At 38.2% G+C, this 24,970-nt stretch overlaps 1 protein-coding gene across 1 annotated transcript in view; it reads right to left on the bottom strand.

Annotated features, from left to right (window-relative positions):
- LRRC49 (leucine rich repeat containing 49) overlaps positions 1–24,970 on the bottom strand; it is a 2,278,115-nt gene that overhangs the window by 1,571,010 nt on the left and 682,135 nt on the right. Inside the window, exon 7 of the mRNA XM_044078469.1 lies at positions 11,269–11,330. Within this exon, the coding sequence (XP_043934404.1) occupies positions 11,269–11,330 (62 nt within the window). The remainder of the gene's footprint in view (positions 1–11,268; positions 11,331–24,970) is intronic.

The following is a 24,970-nucleotide window of genomic DNA, read 5'->3' as shown; positions in this document are numbered from 1 at the left end:
TAGGACGCAGGCCAGGACACCGTCTGGTCCCATTGATGCTGTGTTTCTTGCTTTGGAGAGGGCAGCTCTTAAATGAGCATCTGAGATGTCAGGGGGGCAGCACTCTGCTGGGATAGATATTAGCCCTTTTGGTGGGGGGGGGGGGGTTTGCGCTGAACCTGTTACCTAGGATGTTGGCAATGTCTGTGGGTTCGGTGTATTTTTTGTAATTTTGGACTAATTCTGAGCATATCTGGGAATTCCCACCCAGGTTCCTAACATAACTAAAGAAAGCCTTGTGATTATCCTTAGTGTCCTGTGCAATTTTTCTCTCGAAGCTGGCCTTAGACGATTTTATGAGTGCCCGTAGTTTTTTGCTAATACTGATCAGAGAAGCCTTCCCTTTTTGGGATTTTGCTCTATCATGTAGTAGCTTCCTCCTTCTATTGTATAGTTTGTTTATGGCTGGGGTCCACCAGACAGGATGTCTGCCTTTGGAGGATTGGGTCTTGGTTTTATTTGGGATTGCATGATCCATGCATTCCTGAAGGTGTTCATAGAATATGTTTATAAAGGATTTTGCGGTCTGGGCCGTATTATCCACAGGCCCGGGGGCTTTGAAGGATTCCACCTCGGTTTGAGGAGTGTGAAATTTGCTTTAGAGAAGTTTTTCACTGTGGTTTTCTGGGCATGAGGTGGGGTCGGGATGTGAATATCCAGTGAGGTTAGTTTATGGTCTGATCTTACCAGTGAGGGATACACTTCTGGTCTGGAGCATAGAGTCCCCATGTTGGTGATGATCAGGTTCAGTATGTTTTCCCCTCTTGTGGGAGTGGTAACAAGTTGTTCCATAGCATTTGAGTTTATAAATTCTAGAAACCTTCGGGCTAGGGTGTTGGAGCTAGAGTAATGCTCCCAGTCTATGGCTGGGTAGTTGAAGTCACCCAATATAATGGTGTTTGGAGAGACCTTCATATTTTCCAGTGTTCTCAGGAAGGCCGAGTGGGGTTCCTGGGTTTGGGAGGGTGGTCTGTAGCAGGCTATAAACTGGAAGGCAGTTTTACACACTGTTAGTTGCACATGGATAGTCTCTGATGCTTCGTGCTGTGCCACCAACCTGGAGGTGTGGGTATCTTTGACGAATATTGATACTCCCCCTCCTTTTGTGGTTTGGTCCAAGTTTTGGGGCTGAAAAGCATGGTATGAGGTATAACCTGGTAGTGCTGGGGTGCTCTCGAGAGCCTTGAACCAGGTTTCTGTTACTGCACAGATATCGATGTTCTCCATGCTAAGGAGAGTTTCGAGTGCATGCATCTTGAGGTTTAGACTTCTGGCGTTGAGTAGCATTACTCTTAGTTTCTTATCCCTTGTGATACCTATGGAGGTGGGTTTGTCTTTTGAGCCTTGCCTAAAAAGGCACTATGGGGGTAGCAAGAGCCTTTGCCAATATCCGAAAGCCCAGTGGTGACAGGTGCAAGCCGTCCCTAGCGAAGCATCGTGGCTTGTCGAGCATGTCATCCCAGGCTGACAGGCATTGGATCCCCTTTGAATGACACCAATACTTAAGCCAATTGTTGAAATTGATAATCTAGTCTTCATACTGTGGCATCATTCTTGGTGAGGGTAAGATGCTACTCAAGGTCAGGGTCATACCGGCCTGGGCTACATGCTCAGAGAGCTCCTCTATGTCTCTTTTCATGTAGTCCAGGGAGGTATGTCTCAGGTCATTCACACCAACATGGACAATGACTGAGTCATATTTGTACTTGCCTTGGAGTGACCTGAGTGCTTGTGTTATGTGGCGGATCCTAGCGCCCGACAGGCAGCTCACCGTGACCTTCTCCTTGTTCAGCCTGGTGAGTGGGATGTCAGTGTGCCTGATGATAGAGTCACCTATTACAAGTGTATCAGGTGTGTTGTTTAGCCTTAAGGGCTGTGACTGTTCGGCACACTGGCTTTGTGAGCTATGTGTTGCATGTGTTTTGTTTTGGGGTAGCGGTTGCTTGGGTGTCTGCTTTGGAGGTCTCTGCTGCTTAGGCAGATTTTTATTTAGAGCCTCCAAGTATGTTTTTGTGTGTTTATGTGTTTGGTTTGCTGTCGTGGTAGGTCTATGTGAGACTGGATATTTAGTGAGTGTGGTTTCCTTCTCCTCCTGACTGGTTACGCCAGTACTGAGTTGAGAGAGCTTAGCCTCCAGTTTGGCTATATGGTTGCATCTCTCACATGTGTTGGAATTTGTTGGGAGGAGGAGAAGGTTGTCTGTGTACATGAGGCAGTTGTAACATTGCCTCAAGATTCCCAGATTCACCAGCTGGACTGGAGAGGAGATTGACAACTGACATTTGGACATGCTAGAATAGTATTGGGAATTTCTTTATAATTGAAAAAAATGGCCAATGGGGAGCAAGGTACTCCAGGGGGAGTTTGTGAGGGTGTAGTGCTTTTAATTTTTTAGTTCTGACTTATATAATTGCTTTAGTGAGCAAGTGCCAGGTAACTTAAATGCAAAAATGACAAACAGTAACTTTCTTTCAAGTGAAACAAGGAAATAAGTACAGTAAGCAATGCAGATATCACTAGGGATCCACAGAAGCGCTGAAAAGCCACGTTTTAGGTGGAATTAGCTTTTCAGGAAATAACAAGCATACAAACAAAACTAGATTCAGCAGGCCTGGATCTAGTCTATGCTACAGCAAACAAGGTGTACCAATTACAGTAAGAAATAGTTCAAATATGCAGGCACTATAAGCCTTTAACCAGAAATTCCCAGCTCAGAAGGGCAGAGTCCAGCCTCTTCTCCCACAAGAGTGCAGACCATGAACCTTCTTAATGTAAAATAACTGGCCTGAAGACCAGGTGCTTTAACCAGAACTAATACACTTTTAGAATAACAGACACTGAGCCCTCAATCAGCAGTTCCCAACTTAGAAGGATGTAAGCTACCTGTCCTGCCACCACAGTGCAGCCCACAAACCTTCCTAATGTAAAACAACTGGTCTAAAACCCAAGTGCTTAAACTAAAAGGCTTAGAATAAGTTACACCAAGCAGTCATAAATACAATTGAGTACTTTTAAGATGACGCAAAAGCAAAATAAAGTAGGAAAAAACACAAATACAGTAAAAGCAGATTTTTTTATTTATTTTATTTTTTTTTAGTGGAAAGAGAGAAAGGAGTAGCCGAAACTAAGCTGATTGGCCTTCTAAAATGTTCTCCCTGTACTGGGTAGAATGCGGTAATGACACTAGACTGGGAGGAGGGTCCCAGATCAAATTTACACTAGGGGCGGGCAACTGCAAAGCCACCAACTATAAAAACACTATACCAGCAGGAAGGGAGGGTGGGAAACAAACTGCAGAAATGTTTCACAGCTGAAAAGCAGCAGTGAACCTTTAAATGAAAGTTTTAAACAGCTGAAGGAGCCTCTAGAAAAAAAGAGTTTACTGTAACCAGTTATCAGAAACAAACTACCCAACAGATGCTTAATAAAAGTGGACAATTTCCAGTTAATACCTCACACACAGTGAAACTAGCTAGAAAAATACACAGTACACAAAGTGCTATAAATAACAAAGAAATAAAGAACAAAATAAACAAAAAACAGGATACTTAATGTTATATATTATAGCTCCGAGTTTCCTCAAAGTCCTTCCTTCGATCAGTTCACTGTGAAATGGCAGAGCATTCACAACTGAACTTCTTAGGTAACAGAAAGTTGAAACCTAAGACAGCTTTTAAGAAAGAAATCTCAAAAGAACCAATGAGGTGCTTAGTCTAAGCTGTAGTCCAGGTGACCTCAGTCAGCCAATGACCTCAAACAATTCTCTCTCACAGAAATGCCTGATGGCTTTGGCCAAACCAATGTCTCTGAATATGTGCTCAGACACAAAGCCTCCACAAACACTAGGCCCAAATACAAGCCTGAATATGGAAATGCTACAAATATCCCCACTACTTAGAACAAACTGCAGAAATGTTTCACAGCTGAAAAGCAGCAGTGAGCCTTTAAATGAAAGTTTTAAACAGCTAAAGGAGCCTCTAGAAAAAAGAGTTTACTGTAACCAGTTATCAGAAACAAACAACCCAACAGATGCTTAATAAAAGTGGACAATTTCCAGTTAATACCTCACACACAGTGAAACTAGCTAGAAAAATACACAGTACACAAAGTGCTATAAATAACAAAGAAATAAAGAACAAAATAAACAAAAAACAGGATACTTAATGTTATATATTATAGCTCCGAGTTTCCTCAGTGTCCTTCCTTCGATCAGTTCACTGTGAATTAAGGACACTAACAGACAATGCAAAGGTGTAGACTTAAAATACAGAAAGTAAAGGTTTTAGTAAATTATTATATCTCATAAATATTCATAAAAGTTAAAAAAGGTTGTGAAGGCTGCCAGCCTAGCCCAGATAGGATTTTACAGATAATTCTATCAATTGTAAATATGAATGTTGAATTACAGACTTGTTTTCTTAATTGAAAGAAAATATTGTGAAATGTTAAAATATAGGATTATTTTCTTAAATGAAAGAATATGCTGTGAAATGTTGAACTTAAAACAATGTAGTTACATTGCCCTCTGCTGTAAAGAAAGCTAAGTCAAAGCATTTCTTGTCTGTCCTTTGAAGATTAAATTATTTCATGCCTGTCCCTTTGAAGTTAGAATTTGGAGTCAATGAGTCTGGAGTGAAGCATCCTGCCTATTGTTTTAACTTAAGGAATAATTACTAGAGTTTACATGTGGAATGCCTTTTATGGCTGTAGTTTCACGCAGGTGCAAGATAACAAGACTGCAGTTTCTGTTAGCCTGGGAATACAAGTGTGAAATGATGTAATGGGAATCAGGACTGAAAATAGCAATTTAAACAGAGAAAATCAGAAGGCATTAAGCATTTTTGTCTTGACCATCCAACTCACAGCACTGTCTTGCTCATATGTAAGTTACATTAGACTTGTGTTTTCTTTTAGAGATAGCTAGAAACTAGAAAGATTAGACTAAGAGTTTTTCTATGATGTCAGAACTGTACTACTGATTTATTTTAAGTATTTCTGTGTGATCTCTGAACTCTTGGCTAGCACTGTGTAGTAGGAAGTATTGTCTTGTGTTTTTAATTATTTATTATTAAATATTTTTAAACCCTTTTATCTGTGGTTGTTTTGTGTAGAGATAAGTTAAGCTCTAAGAGTAAATTGCATGCTTATATTGATCCTGTACCAAGTCACTCTAATAAGCCTTGACTGTTTAGTCACAACTACCAATTGAATAATAATATTGCACAGTAATAATTGGACACCCTTTTAAGGGCCTTTGAGTACCTGATAAGTATTAGTGGGTGGTGGCAAGTGGAACTACCATATAGTCTGGGAGAAAGGGGCACAGCTGGAGAAACTTTGCCAGCCTTCCCCAGGAGTGTCTGTGTGGTTGTATAAACTCTTCTCAAAGTGTGTGTGTGTGTGTGTGTGTGTGTGTGTGTGTGTGTGTGTGTGTGTGTGTGTGTGTGTGTGTGTGTGTCAGCTACTTGGCCAGGAACATGAAGCACTGGCTGGACAGAGAGGGTGTTACAGGTTTTAACTTGCCCACTAAGCTGAGATCTGGACCCTACAGCTGTGCCAGTGGGGAGTCTTACTGGGGACCTGGAGAGCAAGGGAGTGACCAGCCCCAGACTGATTATGATTTCTGTGTGTTCTTAAGGGAAATTGCACTTTACTGTGTGTATTTGTTATCTTTTCCTCATATATGAGATACCCTCTCTGGTGTTAGTGGTCAGGATTGAGGCTCCTTGATTGCTGGGCAGGGCAGGGGTGTCACAGAGGTAAGTAGCATTATAAAATAAATTTAAATACAATATATAGTCACAAGTTAATACAGAATGCTTCAAGACCATTTATAAAGTTATCTTTTTAGTGCAGATTTCAATTAGTCTTCAGAAAATCGCGATCATGCTTGATAAGCTATATAATATGTAGCAGAACAAGCTGCCAAGGAGGGGATTTCCTCTATATCCAATGCAGTAAAAGAAAATTGGGGTAAAATATATAACAAAGGTAAGCCAAGTGGGCTAAACAGTTGAGGCAAATCTGGCAAAGATCCAAGACATGCAGGAAAAAAAGCTAATAAATCCAAAGTTGCCAGTCCAGTCCCTGGAGTAAGGTTGCATGTGTATAATACAGAAGGAGCATTTTTGCCCTAAATGCCAAAATTATTGGCTAAGCAGATAATAAAGTACAACCATCAGCTACTAAGTTATGTAGGTTTTCAAGAATTGTGGACTATCATAAAGTATAAGTTTTAAATAAAAATAAAGTAAGTAAAAGTAAAGAAATTCAGGAGGAGTGTATAATATTTCTGCAGACTAGCCCTATGTTAAGAAAACCTTGGTTGCAGAGAAGGTCCAGTTTCAGAAAAAAGCATGGTACAATATACAAATACATTTCTCAAGACCTCTTCCTACAGAAAAAGGGGGGTTAAATAATGTAAAAGTTTATATATATCACTCACTTGAATACTCTAAAGATTATAAATCTATGTAATATGAAATCAAATCATAAAGTTAAGAGATTTTAATCCAAACATACCATAAATGCTCAAGTGACCCCCAGTGGTCAAATTTAAAATTGCAAATGTATTCAAATCATAATCAATGATTTTAATCTAAACAGGGCATAAATAATCAAGTAATACCTAGTGGTCAAAATTAAAATTGCAGGTTTACCAAATTTTTTAAATTTTATTTTCAGATTATAAGTCAAGTAGCATTAAAAGCTAAATACAGTAGTTAGTAATATAAACATAAGGTAACTACAGAAGTAGGACCCAGTAGACTTTCGTGAAGGGACCTCAAGGGCAACTATTAGATCACAGTTTTTCATTTTGCAGACATACAGGCTAAAGAGTAAAATAAGCTAGAAATGGTGTTTCATTTATGTATACATTTTAGAAAGCAGAAACAAAGAATGTTTCACTGAATGTTGACCTTCCTGGCTAGGAAATGGTGTTTTATTTATGCATACATTTTAGAAAGCAGAAACAAGGAATCTTGCACTGAATGTTGACCTTGCTGAAATAACAGTTTGTCAAGGGAAAATTGCAGAGAGTACTTGTGTTCTTTTCTCAAGGAAAGAACCAAGAGATAAGTTAAGCTAAAAACAAGACATAGTCTAAGGATCAAGGATTAGGGGTGGATATAGTCAACAGAGGAAATTTACTGAAAAAGAGAATATAATATGCTGTGTGCAGGGCAGCAGGACAGTTAAGGTTAGTAAGTTTGTTTGACCTGTTACTTCAGAGAAGATGTCTAACACTTGAGCATGAGTACAGAAAACAGGTCATCTAGAGACTGTCAGTTTACGTTGTTCAGGAAAATCAGAATGATATACAGCAACTTGAATTGTTTATCAGAACTGTTAATGGAGACAGTATTTTGGGTATTGTGAACATCTAATGAAACCTTATTAAATAAACTGCAGTGTTTGGAGAATTCATGCTAAACAGTGCACAAGACTTGGTTCATAAGGGAGAGACTGACACCTATTGAAGCACGACCTTGGGTAATTAGGACTTTCATTTCTCAGTCTCATGACATACAGTGTTTCCAGCTAATTAAGGTACTATACTGCATTTGTATTATAAAATCTTACAAAAAGTCTACTCAAACTTCTGTCATTACAATCCACCATTATCAGTAAACATTCATAACCTTTGTATCTAAATAATTCCACATTACAGAGATCTGTAACTAATGAAGAGGTTGCTGCAAGTAAACAACTTTATACTTCATTGTTTCATCTACAAAGTGCCCGTTGCCCTTGAAGAATAAACTGCCTATGTTACATTAACAAAAATAAGGTAGTAATATTGCAATAGGGAATGGATGGCAAACTGACAAGTTCATAGTTACTAGGTATCGCCTCCAAAGGAGGACATTCTCAGGACTGCAGCATCCACCCCCCTTTAAGGTATAATACAGTACAGTATCGACAATCCCTGTACATACTGTGGAAGTAGAACCCACAGCCATCTGCACCAAAAGCAAGTATACTACATGTTGTGCTACTAACAATGCAAACAGACTTGACATAAGCAGCACTAAACTTCTCTTCCCCCAGAGCATTCAGCTCCTTGTAAAATCCACTTGACACTCAACTATATCTCTCAGCTTTGCAGCACAAGAAATCTAGAAAAAGCCAAAATTTACTGGAGAGAGGGACAAATGCTCAGAACCAGGGAAACATTTAAACATTGCTTGTATAATCTTAGAAAGTTGCTAGAATAAAATGCTTTGTATTACCATGCATTTCCTGAAAAACAGGAAAACTGAAACAAATGGCTGTCATTATTTAGTGAATTCAGTTCTCACTGATTTTCCAGAAAATCACAAATTTTAAGAGGAACAGACCAAAAGTATGAGCTAAACATTTCAGACATTATGTGAAAATGTGGACATTTAAAAGCCATGAACTCAACTCCTTCTATCACAAGTGGTGGTATGGGTAAGATAATTCAGGCTCTTGTTTCTTGTACCTAAGGTACAAGACTTGAGCCTGAATAAAAATAACCACCAGGTATACTTAACTGGGGCATTTTACACACAGACACACACACACAGACACACACAGACACACACAGACACAGACACACACAGACACACACACACACACACACACACACACACACAGACACACACACACACACACACACACACACACACACACACACACACACACACACACACACACACACACAGTCTGTGGAAGCACATTACTTGAAAATGAAGCAGCAATTCCATCTCGGCAGCAAACACCCCCCCCTTACTTGAAAATGAAGCAGCAATTGCAATTTCATCTTGGCAGCAGCCTTACTTGAAAATGAAGCAGCAAATTACATCTCGACAGCACCTTGAGCAATTCCAGAAGCTCTATCTTGGAAGCAGCAGTTGTAATTCCATCTCAACAGCATTTTAAAATTGCGCGGGTGGAACAGGACATCTGCATGCATGCACAGACATGACCAGACTGGAAGAACAGGACGTGATGCTATGGGACCATTCAAACAGTGAGTAAATGTAACAGTGCCACCCGGGACGGACTGCCCCGATCGCCCCCACCCCCCTCCAGCTATGGCACTGGTTGCTTACCCTTCCCCACCTCACCCTATGGTTCCAGTGATTTTCGAACACATAATCAGAAAGTAAACGAAAAGATGCCCAATGCTGAGAGTAAGAACACTTTAATTCCAAAAAAAAACAGATAAAGTGTTCTTACTCTCAGCATTGGGCATCTTTTCTTTTGCTGAACTTTGTTTCTGGATATCCTAGATTCCACTACATTTTCTTGCTGCACATAATCAGAAAGTAACTTAATTAAAATTGTTCCCTTTACATAGCCGGCCTGTACAGCGCCCTAGGTGGTCGCCTTGTTTGCCTATACCTACGGCCAGCCGTGGACTATACTTAAAAAAAAAAAAAAAAAAATGAAATAAACAACTCGTTTTTCATTTAAACTGTAGACTACACAGTCAGTGAGCACTACAGTGCTCAGGTTTGACCGCAAATGCCATACCAGCTTAAAAGCTGCACTAAAGAGCGATCATGGTAGGAAGGCCGAGGTCCCTATAACAGTTTGCACCTGATCAGTTTCCCCTTTGCCCCACTCTAGCTATGTTACTGCATATCAGGAAACTGAACAGCTGCTTTTGGAATTCAGACAAGCCTAAGGCTTTCTAAAACTCTTGTAGGATTCTATTCCCTCTTTCCTATTACCATGAACAACAAAGTATGGCATGTATGCAACAGCTATTGCAGTATACATGTAAAGGCCTTAAATCACTGAAAAACCTGGGAAACAAATAGCAAAAGCATCAGTGAAAAAACAGGTGCAGCTTTTTTAAATGTTATCTTATTATCAAACCATAGCTCTCACCTGTCCAGATTTTTGCAGAACATCCAGGTTTTTGCCTCACATTTTTGGTCTGTTCCTGATAAAATTTGTGATTTTTCTGACAAAGCACTGAGCATTGAAGTTACTAAACAATGACATATATTTGAGTTTCAGATGTCATATCCTTCAAAAATGCACACCAACACAATTCCCGTTTTGCTAACAACTTTCTATGTTTGTAAGAACAATATTTAAAATTCGTCCCTACTTTTGGTCCTTTGCCCACATTTCTTCAAGTAAGAGGATGACAGGTAAGTAGCAAACCACAAAATGTTGGACACTACACCCAAGCATCAACTCTACATTATAGATTATGGCACACATTCAACAGAATTATTTATGTTGCAGAAAAATTCATGAGTTCAGAGTTCTAAGATAAGCAGTAAATATATATGGTGTGATGTTCAATGCAACACCTTTTCTGACCACATGGTCAAAGTTTAAAATAATGTGCCCATACATTAACAGGCTAGTCTACCGCAAATAAAGGGAAAGCACAAAGCAAACTGAAGAATGACTGGCAGTGGGAAAGACATGATGCTGTAAAGCAAAAAGAGCCATCAGTGAAGGAAACTTTTTTCAGTGGAGGAGACACACTTATATTATAGAACAGCACTGAAACATGTTATCAAGGTAGGGAGAAGGAATCAATTCTAAATTCTTCAAGCAAGTTTACCCTGGATAGCAATATTACCAGAAGTGTGAAAAATTATACCATTTCCACACCTGTGATACAGAAATCACATCAAGTGCAAGGAACTGCATCTGTATTAAACAGTGCTTCTCCTCCTTAAACTTCTTTTTTCCAGTACAAACCGCTTTCTTAACTATATTAGTAGTTAAGCATTTAAGTATAAAATCTATTCAATATTGAGGCAGAAAGTGTGTACTGCATTAATGGTTGAATTATATATATATATATATATATATATATATATATATATATATATATATATATATATATAAATAAATATTTCGACATCATGAAACTGCAACAATCTTTGGGCATCTTAAAAATAAAATCATTCAGAGACGTACAAAGCAAAAGCAACAGAACTTTTAAAGAGAATATGATACATTTAATGCATATGAGCTTTACTGAATCATAAAAAAAGCTTCTAGCCCTGCTGTAAGTTAGGCAAAATATTTATTAAATCATGAACACTCAATGATTAAAGGTACCTTTACAAGAACACGTCATCCAATTAATTTGCTATACTTCCTTTAATTTTCACACATAAACTTTAATAATTCTGCACTTCTGTCCTGAGACTAGATACATATCAAATAATGCTGTAGTCATCACAGGTTTAACTATCAAGATAAAATGCTGGGTTATTCTCTTACCTTGAAATATTGTTGAAGCTGAGGAACAAGCGCTGCAAACAGGGCAAAGCATCTGCATCTCTCTAGGAAAAAAAAAATGTTAATTCAGCAGCTGAAACAATATTCCATACTATCTCAGCATCCTCCTCTTAATAAGAGCTACAAAGCTTCCGTTTATCATAACCTTGCTGTCTCATTGATGCCTTCTTGATCCGTGCTCCATCCCCCCCACCCCCAACCCAGTCTGGTACACATACAGCTAGGCAGTGTTTCAATGCAGAGATCCACGAGGTAGGAGGAGCTGCAGTACTTATAAGGTGAATACCATAAAAAAATACTGCTGGGCCTTTTGGAGCAGACTCCCAGGGAAAAAAATGTGACACTGCCTCTCAGCATGCTCAGGGAATGAACACTGCAATTTTGCTGAATGAAATATGCCAGAGACAATATAACTGAAATCCTGCAGTAAAGATGTAGAACTTGACTCAATAAAAACAGTCTACAACTGCAGTAACATTGCAGTGAAATAGTAGACTGAAATGATTGTCCTTCCTGTTCTATTTTGAAACAGAGGCTCTATTCTTACCATCCTATACAGTATTATTTGGCTCAGACTACCTTGAAAGTAATCATATACACGTTTATGAATGTCTAAACTGTCAATGAATTACTACAAATCATTTAGAAAAAGAAAAAAATAGTTTCTTCCAGGTTTACTCAAACTAAAAGTGCAAATATTTCTGATGAATTCTTTGCTGCAAAAATATGTCAGCTGTATGTTTTAAAGATTAATGTACTTGTTTAAAGAATAAATGGAACTGTTTGGAAAACTTACTACAAGTGATGGGGTGCTAGCAAATAATTGAAATAAAATGATTTGCTCAATGATGTGAACAAACCCTTATGTCATTTTGCTCAGTTATCTCATACGTGTCACATTTGACTGCTACTTAACATTTAAGTGTACATAGAAATGTGTTAAGTGTGTAATTAAATCAACGTGATTTTACAGAGATGTTTTTCTTATAAGCTGGTGCACTGAGGGAAGAAGAGTTCCTTTTAAGTACATTATTTTTATTTTGTTTTATTTACATCAATAAAATATATTAGTATACAACAAACTCATTTAAAATAAAAAAATACCTTACATCGTTTTAAAGCAAACAGACCTGCTTTGAATGCATGAAAGAAGGCTTCTGTAATAACATTTTTAATCACCATTTATAGTGCTTGCTCTCTCTCAAATTTACAGAAAAAATGAACTATCAGACTTCATTAGCAAAACTGAAATGCAATCCTTAAATTGGCTGGTCTATGAACTTAAACATCCTTTCTTCTAACAGCAACTACTTAAATCCTAATGTCTGAACGGATTTGTTATCTCCACTGTTTTCAACTACTGTATTGTCCCCCATAACTCTATGACCCACATACATACACACATGTAACAGTATGTCAATAAATACATTTTCTATAAAATCCAGAAAAAAATGATTCACAACAGACCTAGGATTATTAGCTTTGCTAATGCATGCCTTTAGTCATCTTTCCTTTCACAATCTTCTTATTCCCAAACCTCTAAGTCAGCTCCAGACCCTCCTTTTATATAACTCCTTATCCTTTCCTTGCCATCACTATCTCATCAGGGTGTCAAGATCTACCCAAATATTTTTCTTTCTTATTTGTATGTCAGTTTGTCTTTCTGGGTTAATATCTTGCTTTCACATTCCTCTGTACATGACTCACCACATTCATGTCTCTTGTTTGTCTTATCTTTTGCAAAGTGGTTCTCTCGCATTCACCTCCCATCACTGGGTCCACTTCCATGAGTCCACTTCCTGCAAGGATACTTCTTTAAGAGTTTTAATGGAGACATCAGACCCCTACATCACTCTGGCCTTTTTTCTTCTGGAACCACTTAGCTCTCTCCTCCAAACATGCTTACTATTCTATATGACCTGTAGGATAGCCGGATAAGTCAGCTTGGCCAGGGCCTCCTCTGTCAGAATGCTCTACAAACATAATTAAAACTTTGCTATCTGGCATATTGCTCAACAAAGTAATCCTAAGGAATTATGTGATTTTTGGGGCCAGCAAGAATAAACCTTCTCTTCTCCCCAATGAGTGCAAAAAGCTACAGCTGAGGCTGTGTGCCTTGGGTACTACTGCCTGGGATAAGGACCACATTCCCTCCTCCCACTTACCCTTTCAGCCCTATTCATATGCAATTCTGTGTCCATGGAGCCATCAATTCCAACTTCAAATGGCTTTCAAGGAACAAAATGTAATGTTCTCTACCCCTTTGGAAAGGCATATTATCCAACCTCTTTCCCCAAACTGAAAAATTTACTTTTAATTTGCTCTTAACTTGACAGTTACATGGACATCCATTCACTCTTCCAACCACATTATTTTTATCTTAGCAGTTTCTGCCTTATCCAAAATGCACAACAAATCAAGCTGCACAGAGCACAGACCTCTACTGAATTCTGACACATCTATCATAATGCCCCATAGCAGACCAGTTTCCAGTAATTTTCTATTATGTTCCCAAAATTATCTCCAATAGGGTTGCAAAGGCTATACATTATATCTCTGGCAATTAATTTTCTTTTAACTCCCCAACAACAAAACACAACCACCTGATGTACAATACCACAAGTGGAGACCATATTTTAGGCTGCAATTTTGTTTTGTGTTCACCTGAACCCCCTCTACACACACACACAAAATTATTGGCCATCTCAACTATTTTAACATTATTTGCTTTGTAATATGCATTTATATTATCTTTCCCTTTCTTGAGTGAAGCAACAACCTGATCAGATTTCTAGAAACAATGATTTCTTTGCAATAGCTTAACTGTGTGTGAACATCTAATAATGAATGATGTTTGCTGTGACGCCTGGGCACTGGCCCAGCAATCAAGGAGCCTCAATCCTCACCACTAACACCAGTGAGGGGCATCCATAGAGGGAAAGGATAATAAATACACACACACAGTAAAGTACAATTTCCCTTAAGAGCACACAGAGATCAGTGTCAGTCTGGGGCTGTTTTTTCCCTTTCTCTCCAGGTCCCCAATAAGACTCCCCACTGGCACAGTTATAGGGTCCAGATCTTAGCCTAGTGGGCAAGCTAAAACCTCCAGCACTCTCTCTGTTCAACTAGTGCTGTTTGTCCTTGCCCAAATAGCTGACACACATACTTTGAGATACGAATTATATACAACCACACAGACACTCCTGGGGAAGGCTAGCACAAGTTCTTCAGCTGCGCCCCTTTTCTGCCCAGTCTAAAGGGTAGTACCAGCTGCTACCACCCACTAAAATTCAAAAGCCCTTCTGAAAGGGTGTCCAATTATTACTGTGCAATATTATTATTCCAATGGTAAGTGTGACAGAACAGTCAAAGCTTATTAGAGTGACTTGGTACAGTATCACTATATACATGTAATGTACTCTAGAGCTTAAATCAATTCTACATAAAACAGCCACAGTTGAAAGGTTTCAAAGTATTGAATAATAAATAATAAAAACACAATACAGTACTTCTTACTACATAGTTCTAGTCAAGAGTTCAGAGATCACAGAGAAATACTTAAAATAATACCATAGAAAAGTTCTGACATCACAGAAAAACAAACTAGTCTAATATTTCTATTTCCTGTGTATTTCTGTGAGGAAACAGTTCTAAACAACTTACATATAGATACAGGCAGAGTGGTGAGTTGGATGTTCTCGAGACAAAATGCTCTGAGCTCTCTGATTCTCTCTCTAAATTGATAACACAGAGCTGCTTTGCATGACATCATTCTTCACATTCCTCTGGTGTTCCCAGGCTAACAGAAACTACATTTACATTCTTTACACCTGGTCAGAAACCAGAGCAATAAAGGACATTTATACATGCAAATTCTAGCCATTAACTCTGGTCTTAAAACAATAGGCAGGATGCCTCCCTCTAGACATATCGGCTCCGAATTCTGACATCAAAGACAGTCATGAAATGCTTGACTTAGTTTTCTTACAGCAGAGTGCACTGTTGTTACATTTTTGCAGTTCAATATCCAATGCAGTCTTTTCACATTTAAGAGAACAAGCATGTGGCTTACATTAATATTTACAAATGACAGAATTATCTACAAAATTCTATCTGGCTAGGCTGGCAGCCTTCACCTATCTTCACATTTACTATAGGTATCACTGCTCTAGCAGAATTCATCAGCCACAGGACTTAAATGTTTGTCCATGTTACTGGCCATACCCTCAGAGCTTTTGACATCATCAGGTGAATGGTCTCATCTTCAGACCAATGCTGGAAATAAAAAGGAGAGCAGCCTGCTTCATCTTCATAGGAATTAAAGGACAATTTAAAGCAAATGAGTCTTGAAAGCATTTTGCCTTGCTGATACCCATCCTTAGAATGTACCTCCTCTCTGGAGGTGGGCTAAGCCAGTCAACCCTGGGGAGAATATGTGAATATCCCATCCGGTCAACCAGGTCTCATTGGAAGAAAAACAGTGCATCATACTAGTTGATTTGCAAGAGGAAGTCTATTCCACAGTTTGGGGAGGAGCTAAGAAATTAACCTTTCTCTTTGCTGTGTTTTATTAGTCTGCCAGTGAAGCTGCAGATCCCTGATTCTGGTAATTGTTGGACTGTTTAATTTGTGTAGCTAAAAAGGGATATGGGATCATGAGTCCCTAAAGGCTAGGAAGACGAGGCATAGGACTACCATCAAGTAACTCTAAAATACTGAATAAAGAGATAGTGCTTCTAGTCCTTTCTGGTGGCTGAGAGCTTTTTAGCAAGTGATGTTCCTTGGGAACCTCAGGATTTTTTCTAATTGTTTAATATATCTACGGAAGTACATCCCAGTGAGAACGCTGTATTCAATAAATGGCCTATTCAATGCTGAGCATCAGGGGACAAAATACTACTTCAGATTTGAATAATATACCTTTCGCAATTAGCTGTGCTAAGTAGAAGGACTTCCTGACTACTGTTGTTACATGGTGATAAAAGGAGAGGGAGTTATCAACCCTGCCATGAAAGAAAATACTGCCACCCCAGCTATCTGGAATTTTGTAAATAATTCTGTCATTTGTGAATATCAATATGATTCATATGCTTGTGTTACAAATGTATTAGAACTGTATGTTAAGTGTATATTAAACTGCTGGTACAGAAGTGTGTGTGGAACAGGGTTTGTACAGTACTGAACTTAAAGATGTATCTGCAGTGTACCCTACTGGAAAAGAACAGAAATGTATATACACTATTGTAACTGTTTAGATGTATATATTTTAACAATGGAAACTGCAACACAAGAAGTTAACTTCTGAAAAATAGTTGAAATGAAATTACTTTATATGGCTGGGCCATAAAACAGATGTTATCTTTCAGTTTCAGTGCAACAGAAAACAATGTCCAGAACTAGACATTTTTTGTATTGTCTTGGAAGTGTTGTGTTGTATTGTTTTATGACTTCCAGTGCCTGCCTTAGATCTGAAAAGGGCCCTTGTTTATGTGTTTTTGCAGGCAGATGCTAAATGCTACTAGTTCCATCAGTGGGGGTTTTCACCTAGGATAGAGTCAGATGGCAAAAAGTGATGTCATTCTGCAAGTATCCCAGCAGTACTATTTGAAATATTAATTTAAGAACTCTCTGAGACAGACTGGGCATTCTGTATTTTGTCTTTGACCTGACAAGAACATCCACTCAGCACATCTGCCTGCTTGCTCTGTAAGCAAGTTTAGGATACAGTATAATTCTTTTATATATATATATATATATATATATATATATATATATATATATATATATATATATATATATATATATATAGTCAGGAATATAGCAGAGTTTAATTTAGATGTTTTGCTTTATTTATTGGAGACTGTCCTGTAATGTTGTTTTAAATATTTCCTGTGACTTTGAACTCTGATGTAACTGTGATTATTATACTGATCATTTTCTTGTTCTTTTATTATTTATTATTAAATATATTTAAACCTTTCATTGTGGCTGATATTTGTGAGACATATTTAAGTTTTGAGAGTACTTGCATATTTATTTGGTGATACTGTGGGCCACTCCTAATAGCCTTGCTCTTGGTCAAACTACCATTTGGATTAATAGTAACATTACACAGTAAGATTGGACACCCTTTGTTAAGGGCCTTAAAGTAGCTGATAAGGATGTGGCTGGTGGCAGTAATAACTACCTTATAGTCTGAGCAAAAGGGGGCGTAGCTAGTAAACTTGTGCCAGCCTTTCCCAGGTAGGTGTGTGTGTGTGTATAAATCTAATCTCCAAGAGTGTGTGTGTATGTGTCAGCTATTTGAGCACCGATACAAAGCACTAGTTGGACAGGGAGAGTGTTGGAGGTCTTGGCTTGGCCACCCTAGCTGTGCCAGTGGGAAGCCTTATTGAGGATCTGGAGAAAGAGGGAGAAACCAGCCCCAGACTGACTGTGGTCTCTTGTGTGCTCTTAATGGAAATTGCATCTGGAAATACTGTGTGTGCTTGTCATCCTCCCAATGTACATCTCCCACTGGTGTTAGTGGTGAGGATTGAGGCTTCTTGATTACTGAGCCAGTGTTTGGGCATCACAAACCCAAGTTCCAGGGGCCTTAACAATATTCTCATTTTGAAGTGGGGTATGTCTATGCTGAGGGAGGTTGTTTACCAAATATAACAATGCTGTACTTTTTATCATTCAACTTAAGCCCATTTTAGTACACCATGTGTTTTTGAGTGTAAGTTCTTGGTGAAAGGTGTTGGCATTACTGGGGGATTTAACGACGAATCCGTTTGTAATCATCCACAAACTTAAGTAATCCAGAGGTCTTGATTCTTGGTCTGGAGATCAGAAAAGTAAATGACAAATAAAAGCAGTCCCAGCTCTGAGCACTGTCGGACACAACTGCTTATTTTCATACTCTTTAATGCTGCACCAGCCACTTGCACTGTTTGGGTTTTTTATCCAATTGGCTATCCATCATGCCACAAAAGTATATATTTGTAATGCATTAAGTTTATTAACTATTCTAGCATTGGAAGGTTGTGCCAATGCTTTGCCAGATCAAGGTATGCCATGTGGACTGCACAGCCACTGTCAACCGCCTCTGCTACTCTTTCAAAGAGGTTAACTAGATTCATTAAGCAAGATCCACCTTTTAAAACCTAAACCTCTGTGGGTCTACCTGATGACACTTTTAAAATCACAATTTTAAGGTCAATTAAAATATATTCCACAGCTCTGCAAATGAAACATGTCAGGCTGGTGGGCCTATAATTCCAGGCATCAGTGGTGGGGTCTCCCTTAATCAGTGACATCACCATTGTTATGAGTCAAACTTCGGGGACCAGTCCTGTGGCTAAGCTCAGGTGAAATAGTTTAGGCAGTGGCTCTGCCAGGATGTGTTTAGTACTGTTTATTAAACAGCCCAGTGTATTATCATGCTCCCTTGCAGGCATGTATTGTCTTGGAAATCACCTTTGGTACATGTTCTTTAGTGGTGATGGGGGAGTTTTGGAGATTCACAGACAGACAGATAGGTGGATAGATACATAGATAAATAGGACATAGTTGGCTCCAGGGTAAAATTAGCACCAAATTTGTTTACTAGCATGCTGGTAATGTCCACTGGGTCAGAGTAGGTAGTTCCATTATGACTAAGTTTGACGTAAGGCTGGGTTCGGTTTCTTAGTTTCTTGGCGCAGATAAAGAACCTATAATTCTTTTAAACAAGATCTAGGCATCTGGTCATCAGATCACTTACAAAAGAATTCAGACTTTCAAATCATAAAGCAATAAGAGTAATTTTAGGATTTTTTTGTATTATCTTAAAACATTTAGCTACTACACTGTTGCAGACTACTGCTGCTTCTGCTGTCTTAGGCTAAGCATTATTTAGATTACCAAGTAGTGTGACTGCAGTAAGCAAAATGATCATCACCTTCAGTGTGTTCTTTACCTGGCTCCAGATCACCTAGTCAAAAATGGAAGACAATACTCTACAAGAAGCTTTTGAGATATACGCCAAATCACTATCAACTTATATGAAAAAAGACATGGAGGAGCTTTCAAATTATGTAGCCCAGGCAGGTATGACCCTAGCCCTGAGCAGCATCCTACCATCACCCAGAATGATACTACAGTACAAGCAGAAAATTACTGATTTTAACAACTGGTTAAGTTTCTGGTGTCATTCTAAGAGGATTCAGTATGTCTGCCTGGGATGACATGATTGACAGACCTCGATGCTTTGCCAGAGATGGCCTGCATCTGTCACCCCTGGGCTTCCGGATACTGGCCAAGGTTCTTGTCACCCCTATAGTGCCTTTTTAGGCAGTATTCCAAAGACCAAATTACCACCATAACAGCTACAAACAAATGCAATCTGAGGGTCATGCTGCTCAATGCTATAGGTCTAAATCTCAAAATGCTCTCGCTCGAAGCACTCCTTAAAATGCAGAACATCGGCATTTGTGCCGTAACAGAGACCTAGTTCAAAGCAGCAGAAAATACCCCATGCACTGCCAGGCTATAACTCATTCCACACCTTTCGGCCCCAGAACTGTTACAGAAACTCCAAAGGCGGTGGTGTTTCCATATTCATAAAGGATGCATAAACCTCCAGACTGGTAGCCCAACATAACAAATCTAAGATACTTCAGGTGCAGCTAACACTGGGTAAGACAGCAATTCAGGTCGTAGCTTGCTATAGGTCTCCAACCATGTCCCAAGACTCACACTCAGCATTCCTAAGCCCCCTGTAGAATATTAAGGTCCAACCTAACACTCTCATGCTAGGCGACTTCAACTACCATTAACTGGGAAAACTACTCATGTCAAAACACCATGCCTCGCTCGTACCGCATGCATGGCCAAACCATAACGTAGAAAACACAGATGGCCAGCATAGATAGTCCAATACTTTATTATAAAGATTTTGTGATACCAATATGATAATAGAACATACAAATGCCCCAACAATTTATCAGAAATCCAAACCGGTTTCGGCTGAATGCCTTCTTCAGTGAAAATGATAAACTAATGAAAAAACAAAATCGTACATATTTATTAGTACACCAGCCAATGGTAGACAATGGTATAGTCCAACCCCTTCCTATCTGAATAAACAAGTATCAGGATAGAAAAACTAGATAAAGACCATTGTAAAATAGTTCCTAGTCATGAGCAGGAATAATAATAATAGTAATAAAGGCTCCAAACACATAATCAAGAATATATCCAATACTTAAAACAAGTATTAGTCTACAAAATAGATAAGTTATAACAATATAAGTCCATAATTAACTGGATAAGAAGCTAATAATTATATGCACAAATATAATTCAATATCACCATGCAACCTTTAAACAAATAAAATGAGGTTACATAACAACTGTATATCCAACTTAAAGACACGTTAGCCAACAAACATAACGCAAAAGGTCAATCTTAAATATATTATAGTATATATATATATATATATATATATATATATATATATATATATATATATATATTTTATGCTTTTTTGATATTTTTTGTGTAGAATAATCTAAATGGGCCCAATATAGCATTGTACCAGTAGGACAAAAACTAAATAGATATATAGCTATCATAAATGGTAATTGAGACCAGGAGGAAACAAGGCTCCAAGAGGGATAATCCAATATTTTTCTTTGTGGCTAAGTATATTTTGCCATCCCTGCTGATGGCTCCTATCCCCAATAATCCTATCACTGACAGTAAACATAAACTTAGCTGAAGGGTGTTTGGTGGTATGTTGATAAAGAGCATTTGTATGCTTTTTGTTATGAATATCACTCTGATGTTCCCCTATTCTTATTCTAAGGGAACGGGATGCTTTTCCCACATAAAAGGTTGAGCACTGACATGTGGCCAAATATATAACCCAACTACTTGAACAGTTACCAAATATCCTAAGGTTGTAAACTTTACTAGTGTTGGCACTGGTAAATTGCTTAAGCTTGTTTACCTGGTTACAGGATATACAGTGGCCACAGGGAAAAGTTCCCAATAGTTCATCCCCTGTCATTGTTAATTGTTTATATTTGGCCCCTCCACTTTCTCGGTTTATAGTGGGAAAATAGGGATCCCAGGGTTCTACCCCTTCTATATGAGAATTGACATTTGGAACCTAAAATCTCCCGCAAGTAGTTAAGTTATTAGCCAACAGAATATTCCAATTCTCATTCAAAATGCTTCTAATAACCTGATGGTTTCTTCCAAATGTGGTGACAAATCTAAGAGTGGTATCCTGTGGTGTACGAGAATGATCCCTATATTCAAGCAATGCATTTCTGTTCTGTTTGCCCGACCATGCACTGGCAGATACAATGTCAAAAGGACGATATCCTCTTTTTAAAATCTATTTGTCAGATCAACCTTAGCATCCTCATAATCAGTTAGAGAGGAGCTAATACGTTTTATCCTGAGAAATTGGGATTTGGGAATATTGCGGATGGTGTGGCGTGGATGCATACTTGATGCATGAAGTAATGTGTTATATTGCGGGTATTTACGATGAATTTTGGTACTCAGAGTATGATCCATATTCCTATAAACAGTGACATCCAAGAAGTCAATATGATCGATATTGAATGTAACAGTAAACTCAATTCCCCAGATGTTACTGTTGAGATATTCAATGAATTCATATAAATATCCTGAATCTGCACACCACACCATCCAACAATTGTCCAGGTATCTGCGCCAAATATCGATTTCCACCATATAGATGTTATGTAGTGGGTTGTATATAAGGCATTCCTCCAAGTACGCCATAAATAAATCGGCATAGATGGGGGCAAAGGATGCCCCCATAGCTGTCCCTTGGAGTTGCCAATAACATTCTCCTTGGAAATAGAAAACGTTTTTATTGAGTACATGTTCGGACATGCACATAATGAGTGTGTTATAACCTGGTGGATATAGATCCGCTTTTTCCAACCAATATTGTAGTGCCTGCAAACCAGCCCAGTGTGGTATGCTGGTATATAAGGACTTAACATCTACTGTACACATTAACCAATGGGGTTCAATTTGTGTGTCCTGTATAATCTGTAAAAATTGGGTGGTATCTTGTATTCTTGCCCTCACATGTTTGAGTAATGGTTTGAGTTGTTGTGTTAAGAACACTGAAAGCGGTTCGGTGAGCGAACCTTGACCTGACACTATTGGTCTACCCGGTGATGTAGTAAGGGATTTGTGTATTTTTGGAAGTAAATATAATATTTGTTTGGAAGGATCTGTTACTGTTAGATGTTGAGATATGTTTATAGTAATAATGCCCTCCTCTACTGCTGAATCAAGAAATGCATCAATTTCCTTTTTAAATTTTGGTGTAGGATCAATTCCCATGAACATGTAGCATCTAGAGTCTGATAATTGTTTAAGACCCTCATGGATATAGTAATCCATATTTAAAACAACTACTGCCCCTCCCTTATCCGCTGGAAGTATAGCAATATTGTTATCTTTGAGTTCCATTAGAGCTTTCCTCTCAGCAGAATCAATATTCTCCTGTAAGATCTGAGATTCAAATGGTGGAAAATAGAGATCTCTTAATACTGCTTGTTGGAAAGTGGCTACATATTTATTCATAGGTGATTGAAAAAGTGATTTGTGGAATCTAAATTCAGCAGATCTATGGGCACTAGCTACATTTTGATCAGAAAAAAATGTTTTCAGATTAAGACAGCGACAGAAATCCAAAACATCCAATGCAGTTTGGTATTGATCACCAAAAAAGCTAGGTACAAATCCCAATCCTTTATTTAAAAGTCTATGCTGATCATCAGTTAACACAGTGTCAGATAGGTTTAAAACATTATTACACTTGGTTTCTATTGTTTCAACAAAATTTGAATCAGTCCTTCCATGGACTCTGTACCTATTCCAGTTGTTGTGTTTCCGCCCCCCCCCCCTCTATATTTTCTGCCTCTTCTAAAGGGATAGTAATATTGGTTCTTTTCTTAACAGGTGAATCCGCTAAGGGTATGCCTTCGCTATCGGTATAAGAGGACTCATCCCCGGAAGTGCTGGTGTAGGGTTTGTCATTGTGTTTTAAAATAGATCTAGGCCTTTTTCTGGTCCTACCCCTAATTGTTCCAGGACTAGAATCCTGAAATCTAACTGATCTTTGTATTTCAAATGGATGTCCTTTACTATAATCAATAACATCCCTGTTGAATTTCTTCACCTTCCTATCCCTGGTTACTTTATCATATGTTGTTAATTCTTTGGACAGTTTTGTCACCAAATTTTCATAAATGGTTGATGAATGGAATTTCTTACATTCCGAACTTAAATTTTTGACCTCTGATATATTGTCAATAGCCCTCTCATAATAGGAAGCCAAAATTTTTACAAAAGTCAAGGAACCATCTTGTAGTGCTTGGTTCCATTCATTGGTCAACCTCTGTTCAGATCTGTCGACCATCGGTCAAAGTCTTATACGAAGACCTCTAGGGACCATATTTTTGTGCAAATATGCCCTAAACAACCTCAGATGCCATATATTTGCTCTTAGCCCCTTGAGACCCTTTTCCAAATTTTGGAACGTTAATTGGCATCCATCATATATGTTATTATTTTGCTGGCTAGAGTTGTTACTTGAGACTGAATCCACTCCAAACACCCTGATATTGTCCTGATCAGCACACAACCCTTCCAAAATATTATCCAAATCCATCTTCAAAAAAATCTTGAAAATTGGTGATAATCAAATTGTCCAAAAAATTATGTCTCATACAGGATAATAGTAATTATAATAACCAAGGTGGAAGTATCAGCAAGGGATGTTATGAAATCCAAAATAAGGAATAGGACCAGAAAAAATTGCGCAGTCTATATCTATAATAATTACGTTAGCAATTCCTATCAACAACCACTAATTATAAGGGATAATATTCCTACCGTGACAGTCTAGGCTCGTACTGCTGGTATAATATGAAATAAATCCAGCTAATCCTAAAAGTGTATGCACAAACATACATATATATCCATACAACCTCTAACTATGCACCATAGACTTAATCCACAAAAGGTTCATTAGTCATGATACATTAAATGTGTATAACATAATAACCAGAGAGCAAAAAACAATGATAAATTTCAGCAATTGTTAGATACCAATCAACCCAGCCCTTTGTATAGTTCTATCCACTATTCCAAAGTAGCAAAACCACGAACATACACTGTAAACCACAAAGGTGTAATACTAAACTATTGTCAGGATATAATACATACTAGATGTATTACAAAATTAGGGAAACACATATGAAAATCAGTTGTAACGTTCACTATTATCGGGCCCCCAAAAATACTAATAAATTGACCTATATATTCAACCTCCAAATCTTAAAGCCTATAGTGGCCTACCTCCAAGTTGAACCATCAGTTAACCAAATATATTGGAAGGCACCTAATTGGGAAACTGTAAGCTACACTCAAATATAGATTTACATTGCCTAAACTATTATTATTATTCCTGCTCATGACTAGGAACTATTTTACAATGGTCTTTATCTAGTTTTTCTATCCTGATACTTGATACTTGTTTATTCAGATAGGAAGGGGTTGGACTATACCATTGGCTACCATTGGCTGGTGTACTAATAAATATGTACGATTTTGTTTTTTCATCAGTTTATCATTTTCACTGAAGAAGGCATTCAGC

Source organism: Protopterus annectens, chromosome 7.part1 (assembly GCF_019279795.1).
Source record: "Protopterus annectens isolate FY-2018-M chromosome 7.part1, PAN1.0, whole genome shotgun sequence".
Classification (NCBI taxonomy): domain Eukaryota; kingdom Metazoa; phylum Chordata; order Ceratodontiformes; family Protopteridae; genus Protopterus; species Protopterus annectens.
This window is presented reverse-complemented; position numbering and strand designations above follow the sequence as displayed.